Source organism: Embiotoca jacksoni, unplaced genomic scaffold, assembly GCF_022577435.1.
Source record: "Embiotoca jacksoni isolate LCO1_2020_lvr unplaced genomic scaffold, fEmbJac1.0.p SCAF_7, whole genome shotgun sequence".
Classification (NCBI taxonomy): domain Eukaryota; kingdom Metazoa; phylum Chordata; class Actinopteri; family Embiotocidae; genus Embiotoca; species Embiotoca jacksoni.
The window spans coordinates 8,195,770-8,214,571 of NW_027185425.1; the positions used below are offsets into that span (position 1 = coordinate 8,195,770).

Consider the following 18,802-nt stretch of genomic DNA (forward strand, 5'->3'; position numbering starts at 1 on the left):
AAAGTAAAAGTACTCATTAGACCGGAAGCCCCCCCCCCCCCTCAAAAAATAAATACATCTTAGTGTTGTAAATGTAGAATTACTGAAACATCATTAACCTATGAATAGCATTTGTGTTGTAGTTTGTTGAGATACAGCTGATGAAAACCTCAACCTTATACAGACATTTGTAATGGGGTCCTAAAGTTTAACTTTGCACCACAAAAGACCATTTCAACCTGTTTTAAAGTTAATAAATCTATCAACTTTAATGAATTGTAGGAATGATCTACAAAAGAGCCAATATTTTACTGTACTGACAGATGTTGTTCTACTTGTTCTAAGGGTTCTGATGTATTTAGGACTCAACTATGAACAGACATTTTATAATAATAAGCTATTGAGGTGTTTGCAGATTAAATTAACTCCTGCTTGTCATGCAGTGTAAAAGGCTACTTTCACAACAATGGCTCTTTAATAATAGTCGTAGTATGTTTATTTGTGTATAACACAAAAAGATAACACCTCATTCAATTCATAACATTTTGAATGCTATAAAAATAATTTAAATGTTATAAGTTGTGGTTGTTGTTGTTTTTTGTTTACAATTTTTAAGTAAAAATGACTGAATAGTTCTTATTATTGCAGGTTTTGTAGACAGGTCTGCAGACAGACTGGAGTGTAAGTTTTAGATCCAGGACAAAATATCTTTGCAAAAGTTTTCCATCTCCACAGCTAGAGGGCGCTCTTAAGCAGCCAGCAGAATCACTTTTCATCAGTGACAAGGACAATATCAGGATGTAATACTGCATAACCTTATGGATATGGGTTAGAACATGCAGTAGGAATTGTACAAATGATTTGCACTGTACTTTACTTGAGTATTTACATTTTATGAGATTTTCTACTTTAACTACTACTCATCTGCCTTCAACAAGCCAGCAGTCCCTGAACTGGACCGAATTTTATTATATTTTCCACCATTTAACCCTTTGCACACCACAATATTTTGCATTTACATTCTAATTTTGCCATATTTAACTGTGTATTTTACATGTATATAAACCTTGTATATTTGTTACTTTGTATTTTTTATTGTATCTAATGTACCTGTCTTATTCAACTCTTTAATTTTCCTCTCTTCTAGTCCGCTTGCTTTTATCTGGACGATTCATAATGGCCCTAAATAACCTTCATACCCAGGGGGGCACTTAGTTTCTGTTCTCGCCTTCCTGCTTTACTACGTAGGCGGCTAGTCTAAATAGCGTTACATTAATCTTACAATAATGTTAGCGTGGCTCCAACAGGGGACAAAAACAACATGAACAGAGGCAGTTGCTGATACATCACTGTTTCAAAAATCAAATCCTACTCAATCCATTTCAAATTAAAAACCTTCAAGTGCTTCTTACACAGTCCAATCATTTACTAGTTGCTTCTGACCCCATAGTCTTGTTATTCTAATAATTTAAATGGTTGCTTTTTTATATATATACTACAAACACTTTGCAAACCTCTGTTTTTAAAAAGTACTGTACATTATAACTTAACTTACAGTGACCGTAACTTCAGTCATACATGAATGATGGAGCTTGATAGGGGTATGTAGCCTATTTCGGTCTGTCTGCCGGCCAGTGATCTTTCTCTGAAGGCTCCTCTCAGAGGCCCTGACATTTTGGATCTGTCATTTTCATTTAAGCCTTGATTAATGGGTTTTGTCCCTCAGATGACGTTTAGAAAGGCTTGTTATTAGCAAGCTGTGTGGAAAATTATTGGTTTTTAATTAATTAGTAGTGAGACAAGACAAAAATGTTAGATTTGGTGGCCTTCTTGTCTCTCTGAATAACTTTTTGTTCCAGGAAGTGGAAGGTGGAGCTGAAACTTTGTCAGCAGATGCATTACACTGAAGCAGGGCTCAGTTGATGATTTTCACTTTGTTTCCCCTGGACTCCATGCAGCTCACACAGCTCTGTACACCACTGACCGTGCTCCTAAAACATATTTTATTTGGAATTTCATTCACTTAATTGTAACCGTTTGCATCATTTAGGAACTGTGTGGTCTCCGTCTTTTATCACACATTAGGTGGCCTCTGACTAACCAGCAGATGAAACTTCATGAAATTGAATAAAATCTCAATGAACAAAATCCGACATACAAAACACAAAATATTGATCTACAGCTGCTTTGTTACCTCTTTAATACAATAGTAAGCCATTTAGGACTTCTGGTTGTGAGATCAAGCACAGCCAATTATGCAATTTGTCAGACATTTTCTCAAAGCTTTTACACTAAATTATTGCGTAACAGGCTCAGATTGACAACACTTTGTGCGTGCGTACTGGCATGAAGAAATAGATTTTGTTAAGTTTGTGCGAAAAAGTAATCTTTCATTTGCATGCAACACATTTTTTATCCTTGTGCCACCCCATCCCACCGCATCACATGGTAATCTCTCATCAGTAGTCAAATGAATTAACTACGTTCTTTGAATAGCTCCACACCCTTCTCATCCGGACTCGGCTGTGGCTGACAGCTCAGTGTTGAATGTGTCCTGATGATTGCAGCAACTGCAATGATGTCACATGGACCCACGTCTGCTACACGCTCAATGTTTTTATAGAGGTCAAGTATGTTTATGTAGTTAATAAGGGGGTGAATACGTTTATATTCAGTCCATCATTGAGTATATTAAAAAACTTATATGGATAGTTGCAACTTTTTGGCCATAATCTCTATTTGTACTCTCCTTATTTGTGTTTGTAATGTGTTCTTTAGTTTGTTTCACTGTTTTTAATTTACTTTGTTACTATTCTAGTACTAAATGCTCTGCAAACTTCTGTTTTTAAAAACTGCTGTAGATTATTATGTTTCACTGTCACTAAATCACTCATGTATTTGTAGGTTCAAACATGTTTTCACTGTCCAGTGAAAACCATTTATCTCCAATATGTTTTCAAGTTAAATCAACCTTCTTAGACACTCTGGTTTATGTGAAAAGTGCACTGTCATAGAAATAAAATCAGGGATGTTCTTCTGAGCTCTGCATGAAGAGACTTCTTTGACATATATTGTTTTCACATGCAAGTACACACACACACGCGCGCGCGCACACACACACACACACACACACACACACACACACGGTCAATCACACACGGTCAATCACTTTTCCGAAAACCATATTTTACCTGGATGCAGCTTCAGTTTTGGCTTTCAAAGCTGTTCCTGTTTGTCTGGACCCCATCCCATCACGAAGGTTTTAGGAGGCTGTTGCCATGGAGACAACGCCATTATTCCCTGTGTCCCATTATGACCAATGATTTCCTCTGAGTTGATCACACACCTGCGCTACGCTTCATCCTGACAGGGCATGTGTCACATGGGAAGTCATTGGTCTCACACATACTCAGAGTATTCTTGTGGTTGTACGTTGCACATTTCTGTGTGTGTGCGTGTGTGTGCGTGTGTGTGTGTGTGTGTGTGTGTGTGTGTGTGTGTGTGTGTGTGTGTGTGTGTGTGTGTGTGTGTGAGTTTACTCTGACAGCACAGATTGCCTAATGGGTGTGTACTGGAAGTCCTGTGAGATTACACACCTGTGTGATGTCTGGATGTGTGTCTGTCCCCTAACAGAGCTCCCTCTGGACACCTGCAGCAAACATAATTCTCACCAGCCTCTCTGAGATGGTGCAGGTGTGAATCACTGTCTCTCTCCTCCTTGCCATCACTCTCCCCTCGCCTGTGCGATCCTCCAACTCTCCAGAAATAGCCCTTTGGCCGTAAGTCAGGATCTTAGCCCATCTGATCTCCTCATCTAACTCTTTGAAGAGGACATCCATTAAAGAATGAGAGGTGCAGGAGTGCAGGGTGAAAAAATGTGACAGAGACATTCAGAGAAGAGTGACTAACATGGAAAAACACCAGTGAAGGATTTGAAGCCAGAATGCAGCAGCATCATGGGTGACTCCAGTGGGACGGAGGGAACATGGAGAGTTATGAACATGGAAAAGATGTGATGTGAAAGAAAGAGAAGAAAAGAGATGAGTAAGTGTGAATCCTCAACAAAGGCGTCACTCCTCAAGAAATTTCTGTCATCGTTTTTTTTAGATCTATTTTATAATTTTTTTTCCACAAAAGAATATTCCTGTACATGTGCGCACATGGTCTGACCCACACTGTCTGCAGCTTTCTCTCTCTTGAAATCACATCCGTCATCTCCTCTACTGTAGGGAGCTGGAAAACCATCCTTCATCTCAGTGTTTTCATCTTCTGCTGCCTCTTTATTTTCTTTCCTCCTTCTTTTCTCTCTAAAAAAATTAATTTGGATCCTACTCTTGATGAAAACAGTCTCTTGTAGTGTAGTGTAAGTACATCTATTGTACTGAAAGTTAACCACAACAAATTTGTGGTACTAAAAAAAAAAATCAATTTTATGTCACATTCTGTCTCAGCTCGATAATAATTTTGAGACAGATGTTGTACTTTTTATTCCACTACAATTATTTGACAGCAACTGTTACTTTACAAACTGATTAGGTGATTAGATTTTGGGAGTCAAAAGTCAAAGCTTAAAGTCACTGTGACCTCATGTCATCCCATTTTTGGGCATGTGATATCTCAAGAGAACCTTTCAGATTCTTTTTTCAGATTTTGCACAAACATTCACTTGGACAGACAGATGAACGTATTATATTTTGCTGGTCAAAAGGTCAAAGGTCAAGGTCTGTAACCTCATGTCCATGTCATGCATGTGAATGCAATATCTCAGAAACACCATGAGTCTGGACAGACATGGATGGAAACTGCAACTTGACCTAGTTCGAGTTACTTTGTTCATTTTGTCAATAATACTGTACATATGTACTGCGACAATCATTTCCTGTTTTGGCATGAAAGTTGAGAAAATCTCAAAGAACTCTCATGACACCTTGTCAAAGGCCATCTGCTGACAAAGACTGTGTTGAAGCTCTAGAACCAGTTAATAACATGGACATTGTGTTGAGATTATTTCCAAGGTCAAAATATATCATCATCTTCAAAATATATATGTTTTCACTTGCAGAAGACAAAATGCCTCAACCATTGACTCACTGGAAGACAAGCGTACTGCACTGTACTAACACTATCTTCATGGATGTGATGTTTATGTGCAGATGAGTAACAGGAAGAGATTCAGCTCTTCTGTGTGTGGTGTATTCATTGAAAAAGCATGTGTGCCTACTGTGATAACTTTTATTCTCCGTGTGCAGCATTTTTATAGGTATGTAGATTGTCGATGTTGGTTTACTAGTTTGGATGCTGCATGTATGTGGGTTTGTTATCTTCTCCTGCAGATTCATTGAAACAATGCCTGAATGCTCCAAAAAGCTTTATCTCTCAGCAAATGGGACACGGACACACACACACACACACACACACACACACACACCATCCAATTGAGAGAAGTTTGGCCTATAGCAGAGGGGACAGCACCTTAATTAAGATTTGAATGCTCTAAGGATCAGCTCTGTACTGAACCTGAGGTCCCTTATTAGACTCTGGCTGTTAGGTTGACTATAAATAGCCATGCAGTGTTGTTTGTTCTGCAAAATAAATGCACACTCCCTTATATTTTTAATGTTTAGGTAGAGCTGGAGGATTCTCTCTCTCTCTCCCTCTCTCTCTCTCTCTCTCTCTCTCTCTCTCTCTCTCTGTAAAGGAGCAGTCCGGCAGTCTATCTCACCGCGTCTGCCTGCCCACCCTCAAGATTTTGAGCCGTGACGTATTTATTAACGGGAGCACGCAAGTTTTCACACAGGTGCTCCATCTGCTTGCGAGCGCTACTATTTGGGGAGATAAACTGCGCCTTGCTCTTGAGCCGCTGCAGCCGTTTTTTCCGTGAACCTCCTCACTTGTTAACAAGCCAATACCTCTCTACTGCTCAGTCAACCTCTGTCACCGAGAGGGGGAAAAGCACTAGTTTGCTCCCCGCTGTCACTTTGACCTGCAAGTTTGTGAATACAAAGTCATTTGTAAGTTCTTGGACACGAAATAAGGCGTGACATTTAGTCTACAACCGAGGACGAACAAAAGATGCTGGATAGTTGTATGCAAAATGTTCAGTCACTGCTCTTTGGATGCCTGGCGTGTCTCCTGCTGACTTCTGTTGTAAATGCAGACGGTAAGTAAACATTTTAAGCCATTAATGCCACAACTAAATCATTAATTATAAAGTTATTCCGAAACATATCCAAATATTACAGTAGTCTCACTGAACTGGTGATGCTCACTGGTGGAAGCGCGGGAGAACAATTGGCACCTGCCTTGTTATTTTAAGCGTTTTCGTTATCATTTTCAGCCCAAAGGTTTTTCCCTCAAAAATAGTTTTTGTCAAGATAACAGAAATTTTACATATTCATGTAAGTACCTGTACAAAACACAGCCTCTTTACGTCGTACAAACCTGTGCGTAATAGTTTGAGCAGCCAGCGTTGCGCGCAGTCATCTTTACTTTAAGCTTTTACAGAGACAGTTTTCTACGGGTTGTCTCAGTTTCATTACATTTTGTTGAAAAAAGTAACTCCTCAGAATTTAAACATAAAGCACTTTTTCTATGGTGTTTCAGAGCAGCCAATGATGTAACTGAGGTGGTCAGTGTTAATTAACAATCAGTTTACTCAAACTTTACTGCTGAGCTTTTCTAAAGAGACTTGCATGTTAGGCCTACTTGAGTTCCTTTAGTGACTGGAATTATTATTGTTATTATTATTGGACCTTACATTTTATGAGGAAGACACAGTGTGTTTTGATTCAGTGTGTGTCTGCATGTGAAATGACATGTAAAATAAAACAGATTACCTGCTCACAACTTGGTGTCAAAACTATGTGTTTCTTCAATAACCATTCCATTAAATGCCACAAATCCTTAACAATAATAACTACTGCTCAAAAACATTGTGTATGGCTTGAGGAAATTAAAGGACAAATTTAATTTTTGATGAATTTATGGCTCCCGAAGATTAACAAGTGATATCTTGACCCTCAATGTTAACCTGGGGCGACTGTCTTTTGTGAACATATGCATCTATCTTTTTTTCTTATAGGAAACAGAAACAAGAAGTGTGTTTTATTCTGATTGTATTACAGCAAAAAAATAATAATTATACATTTGATTTTATTAGCAGATATTATTACTACACATCCTTCCATTGTCCACACAGGCTAAATCTAAAAAATAGGTTCCTCTCACTCCTTGCTCTCTCTCTCTGTCCTCAGGTCGAGTGTTTGTGTTGGACCTGAGGAACTCCTCCAGCCTGCAGGGCTTCAGAGATGCTGAACAAGCTTGTGCCTCACAACATGCCCACTTGGCATCAGCAGAGGAGCTCCGTCATGCTGTGGTGGAGTGCTTCTTCTCCCCGTGCACCCGTGGGTGGCTTTATGGTGGCACAGTAGGGTAAGAAAATAAGTATTTTTCTTCATTGTTTTATGGGGGCATGAAGGGAGACTTGAGAATTTCTACAGGCGTCAAAGGTCATTTTGGTGTGTGTGCATCTGTGTGTGTGACGCAGGCGGCAGGAGTGGATGAAAGAGAAGGGAAGTAAAGAGAGCGGCGGCGGTTACAGAGGAGAGAGTGGGAAGATAGAAGAGTGACACATTTCAGGGGGGAAAGAGAAAAAGCAGAGAGGAAGAGAGGGAGAAAGACTTCTCTGTTTCTTCCTGGAGGAGGAGGGAATTCTGAGCCGGGGTGTCATGTCGACAACTGCCTCCATTTACACCTCTCATCTCCACGGAAACATGACACACAGCTTATAGCACCCAGAGACAGAAACAGACACACACACAGACAGACGGTCAGAGTTGATTTGGGTCTGCAGGCAGACAGGTCCACTGTTAGTTTGATGATTGACAGCGTGAATGCTTTGTTGTAATTACAGAGGATAATCGAAACTGATTGCAGTCTATGTGCTACAGATAAAGGAATGACAAAGCTGACATACCAATCTTTAAGGTGACAGCATGTTAACGTTTGTTAATTATCCTATTTGATTATAAAAAAAATTGACAAATTGATTTGTTGGCCAAGATGAAAAAAGGAAAAATAGGTTGTTTTTTTTTGGTAAATGTTGGTTTACTGTTTAATAACTCGTAAAATTATTGGTGCTTGGAAAAAAACGTTCCCTAAAAAAAATTTCAAACTAAAAATGTTACGAAACTGTACTGCTTCAAAATGGCAGCTGCCCTGAAAAGGACCAGCGTCTAGTCAAAGGAAAAGTGGACTCTTTTTTTTCCTCTCTGTACGCTTCTTGCTTTTTACATGTTTCTGTGTGGACATCAGCAGTCACACTCACTTACCATGTATACAGTGTATCATCCTTCTACGTCTCTGTCTGTCCAAGTCAGGACCTCCACACCACCTTCCTCTCCGTTTCTGATGACTCAGTCGAGACGTGAAAAAAATCATGCTCAGTGCTGCTACAGTAAATTGAATGGATGTGTAATGTCACATATGTTCTGGTAGAATTGATTATCCATGCATTTAAAATATTATGATAGTGTCTGACACGATGAAAGGTACATTTTATGATCTCTTACTGACTCTAAATTGACTTTTATGCAAAAAACATTGAGAATCCTGAGGTCAGAGAAGAGTGAGTTGGAGGTTACTAAGTAGAAAAGGACCAGAATGGACTGATATAACATGAAACAGCATGTATAAAAACAGCACAATACCAACAGTTGGTCTTTGACTGGCTATTCAGTCATTAGTACACAATGTGTATTTATTGGAATTATGGCCTTATGTGTATTTTCAGCAAACTGTGAAGGGAAAAACAATTTACAGCCTAATGGTCTCCTTCCTATTTGTTACTCTCTTCTTGCTATCTTCAAGTAATTTGATATTTCTCACATTTTCTCCTTCAAATGAATAAAAACACTTAAAAGGGCAGCAATTTGATACAGAACTATATCTACAAGTTTTAGCGCACATATTGATGCTCATCGTGTCCTTATCCTTTACGTCACCTCTGCACTCCTGACACAAATGAGCAGAAAATATCAGGGAATTTTGTGGATATTACAGACTGAACGCAGCACAGTTTAGACTGAAGTGACAGAAATGCTCCATGTAGCACAACTTCAGTCACTTTTTGGTGCCTCAGATGTATAAATGTGTGTTTCATGTATTTCTCTCCATGGTGTGAACTGTGATGTTTTCCACAACATACGTTTTTAGGTTGGTTGCATAATAACAAGTGCGTCTCAGATTGACTAAGCTCCCTTAACAGCTTCCTCTTACCTGTCAATCAAACATTTGCTCCCCTGGTAACCAAACACAATACGGGCAGACTGAATTAACACTTGGTTTCATACACACACGTACATGTACATACATTTGGGTTTTCCGTTTAATAGTTATGTCATGTAAGGTAAAGGATTTGAGAGATGGTTCATCTTTCAGGTGAAATACTCACAGAGGTCAATCTTGTCTCCTCCCTCTCTCACACACAGATGCCTGTTTAATGTTTAAACAGTCTTTGTGTCTCTCTGTTTTCTTGGTGATTTCTGTCTTGCTCCCCGCCTCTCTCTGTCTTTCAGACTTTTGTCCTTATAAGCTGAAGTTAGCGTAGCACAAGCGTGCAGTATGACTCACTGCTATCTTCTCACACTCTCACTGTACCGCCAATCAAATACTTTCTAATTAGTGATGCTTTGATTAGTTTAGTTACACACAGACCCACGCACATGCATGCTCTCAAGTCTGGACCTGTATCTTTTCCATTTAATGATTGCTGGTAACAATATTACCTAATAAAAGTAAAATGTGTCTGCCTTGTGATTGTGAACTCAGTTAAACTTGCTTGATGCTGGGAGCCGTTATGGGAACATGATTTGATTGGCCTGGGAAGTTTGAGCCAGTCTTATCGGGTGTTTTTCGATGACAAATGGACCACTAATGTAAAAATGTGGCAATAAAAATAGATTATTTACTCAGCATTTTTAGCCTCAGCAGCTTGTAGGCGTTGTGCACTTTCCGCATTATTTGGTCCCTGTGGAACAGATATTATATTAAGTCCATGATGATTGTTCTATATGAAGAAACTTAAGGCTCTTTTATGGGAACGTCGATTCCCAAGATGTCCTGGCGTGATAATATTGTGTACGATGCTTACAGCTGCTGATACTGCAGCATGTCTGAGCCATGATGTGTGTTCCTGGACCCTGATGTCACGATGTAATAATATTTGAACAGGCAACATATTAGGCGGTGACAAAGAGAGCACTGTACTGTGATACTGTATATATCTGTGCACAATCACAGTCTCCATATACACAACAAAAAAACAGAGCTGCAGCTTTACATGATATTACTCAGAAGAAACATTATACAGTATCTCTGATATTACTCTCAGTCCCTTCACTTTTATCAGTGGTTTAAAAAACATTCAAATAATGTTTTTTAAGTAAAAGTACCAATATGTTAATGTTTCCATATTTCAAAATAAAAGACCTGCATTCATAATCTGACAGAAGTACAGAAGTATCAGCAAAGTGTTCAACAAGCTATGTAACATGCACCCGTTTGTAAGCAGTATTTTGTTTTTGCAGCTGTGGGAGATGTAGCTGGCTCCTTTCAATATACTGTTTTAGTCCAGTGGTTCCCAACATGTGGGTTAGGTCCCCTCAAAAAGGTCACAAGATAAATCGGAGAGGTCTGGAGATGATCAATAGACGAGGGAAAAAGCTCTGATAAACAAATCTGTATTCCTTTATGTGAAATATAAAAAATGTTATTTAAATGAAACCATCTGAGAAGCTTAGAAGAAATGTCTCTTTGGTGGCGCTGCCAAAACTCTCAGACTTTTCACAACGAAACACTGCTTTTTTGAAAGAGAACCACTGGTTTAATCTTTTTTATTGATTTAGCTCATTTTGTGTGTTTGTTGTGTTACATTTTAATATGAACATTTTCACATTCTAGATATATATAGCAGAAAGTTAATATTTTCCTCTGAAATGTTGTGAAGTATAAAGTACCAAAACATAGAAATATTAAAATACCTTAAAACTGTACTTATCGTAAGTATAAAACTGGAGTAAATTTTCCATGAAGGAGTGTGGTTAAGTACAAGATATCTGGGAGTCTGTTTCTGTGTATATGTGTGTGTGTGTTAAAAGTAAACACACTGGGTTTAATTTTGACTACCGTCAATCCTCAAGTCCCTCAGGAATTCTGAAATGCTTCGCAGCAGGCCAGGCACTCTCACATCACGTTGTAATTAGTGTTAGCCTTTCATTAATTAATACAACTTTATATGTAGATCATTGTATTCTTACCGTCTCTGTGTGTGTCTGTGTATCTGTAGGACGACCGTGTGTAATGTTGTGGGCAGTGCACTGAAAGCAGTGGATGTGAGGATAGAAAATGCCACAGAGGACGCTGCACACCTGGACGCCTTCTGTATCAAAGACAAAGGTCAGTATACAAGATTTTTAATCATTAGATATTATTGTGAGTAATGAATGAGCTTTGTATAGGCGCGCGCGCGCACGCGTGTGTGTGTGTGTGTGTGTGTGTGTGTGTGTGTGTGTGTGTGTGTGTGTGTGTGTGTGTGTGTGTGTGTGATGACTTGATCCATGAATGTACGTATAAAGGAGGTTGGGGGGAGGGGGTGGGTAGTCAGTGGTTGGTTTTTGGATGAGATTAGTGTTGAACGCCACCTAGAAAAGGTCTCTACTCCTTCCTCATAAACAGTAGAGCCACAATACTTTATAGACCACACATCCCGAGGCTGGAACAAACCCTCTGCTGTAGGAGAAATGAACAGTACAGATCCACTTAACGCAGGCAAAAGAAAGTCCACAGCTTCACACTCAGGGTTATGGTTGTGACTGCAGGTATTGGTCATAGTTTTGTTCATGACTGCAGGTTTTTGGCCATGCTGACCCCATTATCAAGGTCTCACACTCCCACAATTGTACTAAATTAATAAAAAAAAATTCACATTTTAGAAGAAAGTTGCATTGAATTTAAAAAGCACCATTCCAGGTATTTTTATCCTGCTAACAACATTTACACACAAACCATAGTTTTACAGTCTTGTAATGTGTTTTTGTGCCTTCAATGCAGAAATATGAAAACAACCTCGTAAACTGACCTATGATTATATTCTATAAAACGTTATTGTTGTATTGAATTTGGACTATTTGATATTGCAGTTATTCAAAGTTAAAGACTAGAATACATTATTATGAGAACATGACAATACAGTACAGCAAATGTGCAGATAACAAAAATATGTTTGTCTGCGTGGAAGAAAATACTTTGATAGATTTGTTTTGGAAAATGTTTGGCAGTAATTTAAAGGGGTATTTGTTAGAAATGGACTCAAGTCTGTAAAAATACCTGAATTTATTAATCATTTACAGAACTGCTACTGTAAATTGAGTAGTGTTTAATTAAATATTAGACCTTCAGTCTGATATTCCTTGCTTAATATTACAATAAAATAACAGTTGAACACATTTTTTGTGATAATAAATAAGAGACTGATAACTAAACTCAAACCTAAGGATATATTGTGTAGCTGTCAAAGTTGAGCAGGAGGAAGGACCTTAGAAAAACTTTACTCACAAAAGGGAGTGAGTCCAGGACACAATGAGAAGTTCACCTCTGCAGTGTAGAGACAGAGACACAGGGAACAAACTTAACTTAAAACAGGCCCACAGACCAAATCCATGACAATATCAGCTTTAAGTCTTAACACAATGTTACTATTTATTATATAAATGTATACATTTTCCATTAATCCTGCAGCTTCATGTCCTGGGAGTCATTCTCATTTATGTTGTTTAAAAATGGGATACTGCTGCAGTAAAGCTGAAGAACAATGAATCGTGTTTAGTGACGACACTGTGCATTATTAAACATGGATTGAACTATCTTTAAATAATAGAATTTAAGACATTTTAATTCTATTTATTTTAGATGACACGCATCACTTTGTTTGTTGTTGACAGGTGTGCCGTGTGGAGACCCTCCATCCTTCCCTAATGCACGTCTGCATGGCCACGCAGGGTTTGAGATGGGAGATGAGCTGCTGTACACATGTGTCCCCGGCTATGTGATGCCCAGCGGAGACACCGCCTTCAGCCTGATGTGCGACAGCTGTGGGGAGTGGTATGGACAGGTGCAGAATTGTGTCAAAGGTACAGATGTGTTCAAAACATGTTGAAAAGCAGGGCGGAAATAGAAAGAGGCGGAAAGAGACAGCTCCTCCTTTTGCTCATCTGCTTCAAAGCTTTAACCCGGACAGGAGACCAGACTGCGGTCAACCTCCTCTCTTCCTTGCTTGTTAGCTGTCTGTGTTGTCTGGTGACTGGTGCTTGATTCTTGGCTTCTGGAAAACAGAGTCTCAGTTGTGAGTTGGGTTGAAAATGGCTGCAACGACACCCTAGTGTGACATGCCATCATGTGGCCCAGTTCATAGCGGAGGGAGGAAGAGTCTATGAAGGCAAAATGCCAGGCCTGTGTGGACGGTTAGGTAACAGAGTCATAGTCATGTTTGTGCTCTGAGGTATTGGATAAATCTGAGGAGTCACAAGATGATTTAAAGACAAAAAATAGATTCCTGTTCCACAAAATGACATTTACTTTATTCTAACTTTGCTAGTTTTGTGTGATAATGCAGAATATTTTCATATAATTATCACCAAAAAAAAAATAATCCAAAAAGCTGACGAACCACTGCTAACCTATATCCTCATAAACATAATGTAAACATCATCACTGCAAACGCCTTGTTTGATTTGTTTTCGTTCAGTTGTATATTCATGAATGCAGAGTTGACGTGGCTTCGTGTTTTGATCAAATATATATTTCCTCTTTGTATTTCGGCAGATGAGACTGAGAGTCACGTCGACTACGAGGACAAGTTCACAGATTCCTATGGACAGACGAAGCTCCACAATGAAAGACCAGAGGAGGCTCATGGCGAGGTGTACGAGGAGGTGTATGGAGCTGCACACGCAGATGGGAAGAGGAGTCAGGAGCAGCAAGAGACTACTTTCAGTATCAAAGTAGAAGAAGAGCATCAAGGACAGCATGAAGTGGAAGAAAGGGTCACTGATCATGGTAGAAAATTTGACGGATCTGTAGAAGGACAACAAATTGAGGAAAGGGCTGTTGAGGACTTCATAGGTCATCCGGGGGGGGAGCAGGTGAGGAGGGAGGAAGTCAAGACTGATGGAGCTGCAGCCACAGAAGCGCCTGTCTCTCTTCTCTCCCCAAAACACCTGTTCTGGTTCCCCTCCGAGAACTTCCAGGAGGAGGGAAACCCCGTCTCCACCAACCCAGTCACACGGACGACACAGAAAGCCTCTGGCGCCCAATCTGAGGAGAGCAAAGAGCACGAGAGCCAAGAGACACACCACCAACATCCTGTCGGTGCTGATGCTCACGATCACGAGCGAGATAGCTACGACGACCATGATAACGATGACCAAGACGATCACGACAACAACCGCCATGATGACCAGGGCATCCATGAAGACAGCCACTATGATGATCAAGATGACGGTGATGAAGACCCTGATGATGATGTGAAGCATCCAGCTCAGCATGATAATCTGCACAGACAGGAACACCACGAAAACCACGATGATCGTGATGACCATTACGACATGGGCGAACATGAAGGGGACCGAGATCGTGTTCGCTACGGCAGTCAGGATTACGATGATCGTCACGATACTTACAATGAGCACGAAAGCTATGAGGAGCATGAAGATGTGACCGATGATCACGATGATGAAGAACATCCTGATGGCTCTGAGGAACATCCAGATCCTGACGAACATGATGACGGCGAGGAGCATTATGACCTGGATGAAAATGACAACAACAGCCATTACACTGACGGTGATGATCACGATGATCACGATGATCACGAAGATCACGAACACAAAGACGATGAGAGCTACGATGATCATGATGGCCATGAAGGCGATGACGGTCACCAACATGTCATCTTCTCTATAGCAACCGAAGAGCATCAAAACGTCACCCAGAGAGGAGGAGGAGGAGGAGGAAAGGCCACCACAGATGAGACCTGGCTGGATGGCTACCCTGTTTCTCAAGAAGAAACAGAAAACAGTGACTCCACAACAGAGAGGGTGAGACCAGAGGAGAGCGAGAGGGGGAGTGTTGTCAAGACAACAGACAGACCCAATGAGGTGGAAGTTCGTAGACCTGGTCCTTACACCAGCTCACCAGAGGAGCGCGAGTCTCCCACCTCGGGGCCTGAATTAGACCAAGGTGGAGTGGATGACGTGTGGCCTGGCTTCAACCAGACCCATGTTCCCTCTCCTGACCGTTTAGAGCCCTCAGACTCCCCCTCATACTCCGACACCCTGGACTACGACACACAACAGGCAGCTCCCACCCACTCCTGGCTGGGTGACCTCACCGAGCACCCCTTCCTGGATCATGGCCCAGCTCCTCCGGTGCACGACGACGACGACGTCTTCGCCGGAGGGATGGAGGAGCACATTGAACACAACCTGTCCGGTGAGACTGGCGAGAGGGGTGAGGCAGAAGGGGAGATGGGGGAGACAATCTGTGCGGGTGAGGACTGCCCGCCCCGTCCGCCGAGCTCCTCCGGCCGTGGTCCCACCGTGGCAGCCATAATTGTGGCAATGTGTGCTGTCGCCATAGCGGTCATCGTCGGGGTGTGGTGTTACCGACGGCAACAGCAGAAGAGTTCAGTGTACGAGATGAATGGGAAGGGCCAAAGTCAGACCAGGCAGGGCCAACAGATAGAGATGCAGCAAAAAGTGTAGGAACAAGAGAAAAGGAGAAGGACACTGACGTAGGGCAGAGACATTTATGAGGAATGAGAAGATTCAGATGAATTTGGGAGGAAATGACAGCTCCTCATCTTGTTAGAAACTACTGCATATTTGAAGATTTTGAATAGGTATGAACAAATAACTTGCTACAGTTCTGCTTTATGGGCAAAACCTTGCAGACCGAGCAGACAATATCCATAAGACCTGATGCCTAACAAACAAGATGGTAACAATTCTCCCAACTATCGATCCCAAGGAAATCCACCCATCTTCGTTATACCTATCCATTATTTTCAAAGCTTTGGCATCTAGCTGGACACATAAAGGGGCTGTGCATGGGCTGGACTCAACTCCAGGAACTGAAAAAAGGAGATTATAAATGACCATGTAGGAAAACCACAACACAAGGCCTGCCTGCTTGAATATATGAACTGAGACTTCAACCTTCAAAGCTCGAGGACATTGTGGTAATGATTTTTCTGTTACCTTGCTGTCGTTTTTGTTGACTTCATTGAGTGCTCTTTTCATTGTTGATGTTAATTGGTCTGGATTTATCAATCTCAATCTTCCTTTCTGTTTATTATGTTTATAAAAACTACAATCCACTTGTTCCTGCACGACAAGAGGGCTGAAGGTCAGATCATTTCAGACCATCACAGCATTTGGACAGCTAGTCCCAAATGAAAGGAGGATGATGGTGGTTAGACCAGATGAGAGAGTGGGATCATAGGTATGAAGAGACCTGAGAGAGGACAGAGAAGGCAAAAGAGGCCATGGAAAGGTGTAAATAAGAGTTACAGTATGACAGGAGAGACATTTTAAGACTTTCCTGCCTCTGTTGGTTTTGACAATTGGCTCCTGCGACATGTAGAGGCATCCAGACTGCAGATTCAGCCCTGTGTATGTGTGTGATAGAGGGATTGAGAGAGAGAGAGAGAGAGAGAGAGAGAGAGAGAGAGAGGGTGTGTGTGTGTGTGTGTGTGTGTGTGTGTGTGTGTGTGTGTGTGTCTCAGGTCTGTGCAATTCACCGGTCAGCGGTACATTTTGTTTGAAGTTTCCAACTGAGGAACCAGAGCAGATGCTGACGGCATTCAAACCAACCAGAGAGAAAATATTGCTGTGCTGCCATGGCAACAGAGAAAAACAACCTAAAATGTTATAGTTTCAACTCAAAAAGGTTTGTGATATTTTAACTGCTGCAGGTGTTTTTACAGGAATGTTTAATGAAAAAGGTATTTAGATTTCTAAAGGTCCAAATTTGGGCTGGACCACAAACCCTAAAACATAGATAATGATTATATACATAAATGCATACTGATAAATGTAATAGTTGATATTTTTAATATCAGTTGGTGGCATTTCCTCTTTTTGTCCTGATTGATTACAGTACGAGTCTTTCTGGACTGGACTGACGAATGGCATGTCTGCACCCATATATCATTCTGATAGGGGGGTAAAACTTGTCTCCGTTGTTTGTATTTCTTTAAGCCATTCACAGTTGTCTTGGGCTGCGCTAAACCCAGGATGCAGAGAAGGTGCCGAATAGTGTCGACGTGGGAACTTGTTTTGGTGGAACATTTGCTCATGTAGAGGCCTCAAATTGAAATGGCTGAATCCCTGCAAAAGATTAAAAAAAAAAGGGACGTGTAGGTTGTTGATGTTGTTTCCTGTTGTGATGGGGATTTTGAAAAGATATAGAGGAAGGGGAGGAGAACGTCGGCTGAATCAGTCAGCCAGTGCCAGGTTTATACCACGCTCTTCATCCGGTGAATCAGACGAAGCAGTCAAGAGATGAGTCAATTCAGGTTGGTCAGAAATTCATAATCTGTATAAAGCCATAGATAAAAAGGTAATAAAGCTATTTACAATGTACTGTAGCTCCGAGTGACTCTGTGATATTTACTTGCCATCCTTTCCATCATACTGTGCCAGATATTCAAAAATAACGGTTTGAAATAGAAACTTCCATAAAAGAATGTAAATAAATACAAATAAACATGAGAGGGTTTAGAGTAAGTCACTGTGGTGATGTAGGAAAATAAACAACATAGAAACTGCTTTACATGTAATTATTGTCAACAGTGAGTGGTGGTTAACAAGCAAGGCACTTTATAGTGTATTCAATAACAATTCGATTTTTTTTTTTTTTCTCATACTGTTTCCAAAGCAACCTCCAGAGTTTTTATCAAATTTATGAAAAGCATTTTATTTGTATTACTTTTAAATCTGGTGTGAAATCAATTCACATAGCTACAAATATTGAATCAATCTCCATTTCCATAAGTTGCTGCCTGAAACTGAATTTACACTAATGTAGCGAGGAGGATTGGAGTCTGAAGTCTCTTTATGTTTCTGTAAATATGAATTTATGGCTGAACTAACTTGCTGTACATACTGTAGCATTACTTAAGACTTGTGGTCCTTCACTAAACGAGTCACACGCAGTTGTCATTCGACATTACCCCTCATGTCTCACACAGCTCATCTCTACAAAAACCAACTCTGCTGCCTTTTACTTCACCTGCTCTTACACACTGCTGTTTACAAACACGCACTGTAGCCTACTCACAGAAGTATAAATGAAGACAACACTCTAAATAATCAAGCAACAATCTTTCTGGTCACACACCAGGTTTGTCACATGATCCACACTTGAAGACTGATCATCATGATAATAAAGAATGTAAAAAAAAATACAAAGATTACATTTTGTTTGGGATTATGAGTCAGGGCAACATAGAAAAAAAATATGAAATTGCTGACTGTGCCCCATTTGTGCTTCTTTTTCATCTCAAACAGCCTGATGTGTTTGACGTCAGGATGGAACCTGTACTGTATACGTGTTCTCCAAGTCACAATAAAGTTCTTAACATGTGGTTTTAACACTGGTTCCTATTTTTAATAGACATAGTGCCTAATGTTACAGATCTCAAACTGCACTCCTTTGTTCATTGTTTACCAGTCATTGTGTAAGTGGCTGACTAATCACATCTTAA

General features: G+C 40.4%; 1 protein-coding gene across 1 annotated transcript; it reads left to right on the forward strand.

Annotated features, from left to right (window-relative positions):
• The first annotated feature begins 5,871 nt into the window (after positions 1 to 5,871).
• On the forward strand, positions 5,872 to 18,721 carry susd5 (sushi domain containing 5). The gene is made up of 5 exons (XM_069176704.1): positions 5,872 to 6,139; positions 7,233 to 7,410; positions 11,324 to 11,433; positions 12,978 to 13,166; positions 13,858 to 18,721. The coding sequence occupies exons 1-5, from the start codon at positions 6,052 to 6,054 to the stop codon at positions 15,795 to 15,797; spliced, it is 2,505 nt and encodes an 834-aa protein (XP_069032805.1). The 5' UTR covers positions 5,872 to 6,051; the 3' UTR covers positions 15,798 to 18,721.
• Positions 18,722 to 18,802: the final 81 nt, after the last annotated feature.